Source organism: Ursus americanus, chromosome 17 (assembly GCF_024610735.1).
Source record: "Ursus americanus isolate L20-20 chromosome 17, mUrsAme1.1.p, whole genome shotgun sequence".
Taxonomy (NCBI): domain Eukaryota; kingdom Metazoa; phylum Chordata; class Mammalia; order Carnivora; family Ursidae; genus Ursus; species Ursus americanus.
The window spans coordinates 51,374,190-51,380,189 of record NC_142143.1 but is presented as its reverse complement, the minus strand read 5'-3'; the positions used below and the strand labels follow the sequence as shown (position 1 = coordinate 51,380,189).

At 39.9% G+C, this 6,000-nt stretch overlaps 1 protein-coding gene across 3 annotated transcripts in view; it reads left to right on the top strand.

The window, feature by feature from the left end:
- The first annotated feature begins 2,718 nt into the window (after window positions 1-2,718).
- Window positions 2,719-6,000, top strand: part of USP15 (ubiquitin specific peptidase 15) — a 113,315-nt gene continuing 110,033 nt past the window's right edge. For all 3 annotated transcript variants that reach the window (XM_045789689.2, XM_045789688.2, XM_087869004.1), the window contains exon 1: window positions 2,719-2,875. In XM_045789689.2, the coding sequence (XP_045645645.1) occupies window positions 2,787-2,875 (89 nt within the window). In that variant the 5' untranslated portion in view covers window positions 2,719-2,786. The remainder of the gene's footprint in view (window positions 2,876-6,000) is intronic.

Below are 6,000 nucleotides of genomic sequence, written 5' to 3'. Positions count from 1 at the left end.
GAGAATATAATGATGATCGCCAAGCAAGCAGTACGTTCTTGCAAAGTTAACTAAGGGAAGCATCAAGACACTGATTCCATATAAGCAATGTTAAGTCCTGGCTTATATCCAATTATTTATGTGATGCAAGAGAAAGTTACATTTCTCATCAATTACTACCAATTCAGAAGGGAAGTGGACCTCGACCAATTCAATGTTTATGAACAATATCTCATTTCTCTTCATAATTGAAAGAAGCATGAGTAAAATAATCAGAATTTCCATAAATCAGTAAACTGGGGTCATTAGAAAGTTGACTGCTATAATTAAGATCAATTTCACAATATATGTAAATAAGCCATCATGCTGTACTCCCTAAACTTATACAGTAATGTATGTCAACTGTTTCTCAATAAAACTGGAGGAAAAAGATCATAAAGGTTGGTAGAAAAATTAAAACTTACCCAAATTTCTAGATTCTGGAGCTAGACTTCCTGGTTTCAAATTTGAGTTCTGTCAGTTGCCTCAATCCACCTATACAGAATAGGAATAATAATAATAATACCTACTTCATAGGGTTGCTATGAGGAGCAAGTTAATATTTTAAAGTGTTTAGAACTGGTCTTAGAACTCTATAAGTGCTTACTAAATACAATAATGTAACTGTGATTTCTTTTCTGTCTCTGAATTAGGTCTACAAAATGACTTCATGAATCTGATGTGTAATTCAAATTAACATTGAACTTACATATGTATGTCCAGTCATTGCCTTGAATGTGGTGCAAATGAAAGGTTATTTTACTTTGTTGCATGGATATAGGCTTCAACATTTCAAATGTGCATTTTCTTTGAAAGGAAACTGAAGAGCGAAGTGTGCATGAGGCATCACTTCTCAATTATGCTAAGTTTATAAAATGATAGCATGGTTTTGACTTCAAAGTCTGTGACAATTTTTTTAACAGCTTTATTGAGATATAATTTATATACTATACAATTCATCCTGTCACTGGTAAACATTAGCGTTCACTGATCGGCTTTTATGTCTCAGGCAATAAACACATATTGTTCCATTCAATCTTCATAAAAATCCTTTAAGGCAGGTATTAATATCCCTAATTTTATGATTAAACTAAAAGTTAAGTACTTTGCAGCTCGAGGTCGAGGTGAGGTTTTTAACTCCTGTTCGTATGGCTCCAATATTCTTCCCATATCATGCTACCTCTCCTTGGAAAATTACTTTGTTGTCTTTCAGCGGTTGGCTGGGAGGGGGGAAATGTGACCCTTTGATGGTACTCATGGTTAGAGAAACTAATTTTTTCAACCTGTCATAAGAAAAGCTAAATAATGTAAGAAATAGCAGTAACTGGAAGCTGCTTTCAGACTCTTACATCAAGGATGACATGATAGTGCAAAATAGTTTTATTATGAAGAAAATAAGCAACTATGATGCGGATACACACACATCATAATGCCAGTACACACTAATTTGGAAGGGCTCGGTACTTCTTACTAGCATAATTGCATCCATCTTTATTGCATTCCCACCAAATGAGTTAGGGTAGACATTAAAAATGGGGAAGAGAGAGATCATGCAGAATTCTTATCCATCTTTTAGACTTTTCACATAATTTATATTATCCTAAAGTCAAATTTCCAGACCTCCTCATGCTGGAAATATTCAGTTTTGCCACAATTCATTTGAAACAAATATTTAGGTTGTTCTTGTATGTTAGGTAGCACGATGCTAGCCACCAGCAGTACAGGGATTTTAAAAAAGAAAGAAAAAACAAAGATGAACCCAGTGCAGCCCAGTTAATATTTCAGGTCAGGTTTTCAAAAGGAGTGTGCTCTAGTGGACAGATAGCACGCGGGATTTGGAACTTGGGTTATAAACTTACCTCTCCACCTACTGTGTGACCTTAGCATTTGATTTTTGAGACTCGATTTCCCCATTTGTAACATAATCGGCTACAGTAAAAGATGGTATTACTAAATTTTAGGTATGCACACATGGGAAGATGTGGTTAATTAATGTTACTTTATAACATCGAGGATAAAGGTTTTCTCGCACGTTTCCTTCCCTTTTAGTACCTGGCATTATTTGATACATATTTCACACCGTGTTCACCCAGGAACTGGAACATGTTTTTCACTGCAGTTTAGCGTCTGGGTGTGCCTGGGGAGGCGTCACAAAGAGCCTATAAAAGGTTTCCACCTACAGCAGGAGTAGGAGGGCAGGAAGGAGCCCAAGAAGGGCATTGAGGCCAAGCGTTCGGTTTCCGATTGTTCTTTGTTTGGGCCAAAATTCACCGAGCTTAGCTTCTGCGACTAGCAACGAAAAGACTAGTGTCTCAGAGCTGTTAAAAATTTTCTGCCATATCTTAGCCGTCCCCACGCCCCCCGCCCCACCCCACCCTCAAGCGTGAGTGAATGCGCAAATAAGGGTTTTCAGGCGCCTGTGAGAAAGAGGGAGGGGAAGGCAGAAGTCGAGGATGGACGGGGCGGTGGCACCGCTCTTGAGAGAGAGGACCGAGGGCCCCCACTCATAAGAGTTAAAACCTGGCTGCCCCGAGCCAGAGGAGGCCAAGGCGCGATGCTGGACAGGCGGGGGCCGATTGGGGGCAGCAGACCACGGCAGCATACTCAGTCCGCCCGCGGGACCAACTCTTGTCCCGAGGCGCCCCCCCCCCCACGTCTCTTTTGGTTTCGACCTGCCGACTGGGAGGGGCCGCGGGACGCCATTCCCACAATGCTCTGGGGCGTGCCGCCGCCGTCGCTGCCGCCTCCGCTACCGCTAGTGGAAGAAGATGGCGGAAGGCGGAGCGGCGGATCTGGACATCCAGCGGTCTGACATCGCGACGCTGCTCAAAACCTCGCTCCGGAAAGGGGACACCTGGTGAGAGAAAGGGGTTGAGGTGGCCGCGGTTGCGGAAGGATGGTGGAGAACTGGGCGGGAACTGCGGGCTGGTGTCTTTCGCTAGTGACAGGTGCGGGCAGGTCCGGCGGCGGCCGCACTGGGCAGCAGGATTTTGGCTGCTCCCAAAATGTTGGGGCAAAGATTGGACCCGAGTTGAGGGCCAGGGTTCGTGGCTTGTCGGGGCGTGCTGAGAGGCTTCAGAGGAGCGGCGACGGCGACTCGCACAGTTCTTTCCGTCCTCCTTCCTTCTGTAGTGCCGCTCCCACCTCAGGCCTTCCCGAATGATAGGTTATAGTCGTTCGGCATGAGTCCCTCAATTTTTGACAGGTCCAGGTCCCGCGGCTTACCAAGATCTCACCCTCTTTCCTTCTCCAGTCATTTCCTTTCCCGGCACTGTCGGCATTTAAGTTCCTTGTTATTCTGCTTCTTGTATTCTTCCGGGAGGCAGGCTGCAGGATGTTTGCGGTTCGTACTACACAGGTGGCATGTGTCAGGGCGCCACTTAAGAGAAAGAAACCCTAGTTTCCAGTTCCTTGTCAAAAGGAGGGAGAGGAGTACGGAACCTTAGGCTAATGAGAAATACCACGTGGTCTTGTGCCTTAGTGGAGGCTTGATAGAAACCGGCAGCGTTTCTCTTAGAAGCGCAGCCCTTCTCCTGTTTGAGGGATAACGTAGGCCTGCAAAAACTAGATAAGTCCACTTGAGGCTTAAGTCACTTGCTAATATTCAGACTTATAAAATACCAAAGGATATACTTAAAACGCTGAAGGAAGTACGTGCAGATTTTAATACTTGTCGGCCATAGTAAGTGGTATTCAGAATAACTTAAATATGTGAATATGTAACATAAAGAGCAAGGGCTCTTTATTAGGAAGGGTACTGTGCTACTTTACTATAATAACAATTATTTTCATGTCCCATTGTCACCATAACAGTGGTATATAATTAACAGTGGTTTTTCCACGTACTTCTCTGTGACTTAGTGGAAGGAATATAGATTTAGAATTAGTTAGGTCACCGTTTCACCACTTACTCTGCAGTATGACTTTGAGGAGAGTTAATTTAAATCATTGTACCTCAATGTCTTCATCTATGAAATGGACAATAATAATTTCATTGTTGGGAATTTATCTTGATCCAGTGAGATATTCCAAAATATTACCTGTTTATGAGATAACATTAAATTTTAGTTACTTCTTGTCACTGCCATTTACTTCTGATAAAATGCTGTAGTATTAGGACATTTTCAAGTAAGTAGATGGCAGTCTTGGGTCTTGAATTTTAGTATTTTGATCTAAGTCTTGGTACTTTTTTCCAACTTTGTTAGACTACATAGGTTCTGTGTTTATAGGATAAAAATCCCTAAGGGTGTAAGCATAGACTTGTTGCAGTACAACAGAAAATATGATCTTTAGGTGATTTAATAATCATTATTGTTCGTGTAAGTGTGAGATGCTCATTCCTGTGTGGAAATTAGATATTTCCTAGGACACATGTTTACCTTGGTCTGTGGATTATTAAAGATAAATTAAACCTTACTTCCTATTATTTGTTAAAGAACACTTAAAGATTCTTAATTGACCTAGCCTATTACCACCTCATAAAAAGATAAATGTGGATTTCCATAAAGTAGGAATCTATAAGTTTAAATATGGCTATTATTCAGATGGATGTTCTTTTTAATGTTGTGTGTTTTTGTTATTCTGAGTAATTGGTGGTGTTGACACTATGGGATGATAGGAACAGTATGTGTATTGTGGGCATTAAAGTTTAAGTTTGACATTTTTCAAATAAAAGTATTTTTGCTTTTTCACCAAGCTGTTATTAAATTGTTTTAAAGATCTGTTTTAAAGAATACAGGAAGTCCATAAATTTGAATCTTCTCAGTGCTTTCATTTTAAAGAAAAGGAAACTGAAGCCCACATATTTAGATAACAGCAAAATGTGGGAAATTTTTTTTTAAGATATATTTATTTCAGAAGGGTCAGGGAGGAGCAGTGGGAGAGAGAGAGAGTCTTTTTTTAAGCAGGCTTCCTGCTGAGTGGGGAGCCTGACGGTGGGCTCAATCTCAGGACCCTGAAGGACCCTGAGATCACAACCTGAGCTGAAAGCTAGAGTCAGATGCTTAACGAACTGTGCCACTCAGGTGCTCCAGAATGTGAAAATATTTGTACTTGATTGATTACCCCTTTAGTTAAAGGGAAAAAAATGCAGGAGCAGGATGGTACTGCGGATTTGCAAAAACCAGTTTGGTTTATATGTAAGCCAGTTAATTTGCAATTAGGTGAAATTTGTCAAAAAACGGAAATAGTTTAGAGCAAAAGTTTGATTCAAAGTTTTAAGGAGAATAATAAGTACACATTTCATTATGCATGATTACAGAATTGGTAAAGATTTAATAATTTAGTTGTTACTTGGGCTCATGTTTTTGGAACTCATTAAAACTTGTTTTAACTTGTTAAAAAGTTATTTCTCTTTTTAAAAGATGTTTAGGTTAGTCATTTATGGTTATTTGCGCAAATCCAGTCTGCTGTTTTGTAGCTGAAATGGGCCATATGCAGATGAAACATTATTTTGGTATGTGTGTGTAACCATCGTGAAAAAAGGCTGACGACTATTGAGAAAAAATGGAAGGTTTACCATAAGTTTATTCTTGAAAGTTTAATACTGATTTTTGATGTTAGGGTCAAGTGCCTTAAAATGAATAATGAAAATGAAACTTAATTTCATTAAGTAGTTTGTAAGCACTTTTTGGGTAAGTATTGTTTCATAGTACTCTGGTAGATAACAAACACTTAGGCAAGGTTTGATTCTGCTTGAAAACTAGAGTTTCTGTTTATTTGTAAATTAGCGGATGGTTTTTATCTGCAGATTGCGTTTCTAGAGATGAAAATAAGTACACGAGTCTGAGATGAGGAGGAACAAACTTTATGATATGCTTAATACTAGACTTTATGGTGACAAGTCCAAACTGATGCAGGAGAGTTATACCTCTTAAAAAGGTGAGGTATGGAAGTGACACTGATCTGCATTAGAAGGAATAAAGTAGTCTCATAAAGCTGTTTCTTAATCTGTATTTTAGCTCAAAGGAGGTATTCAGAAAT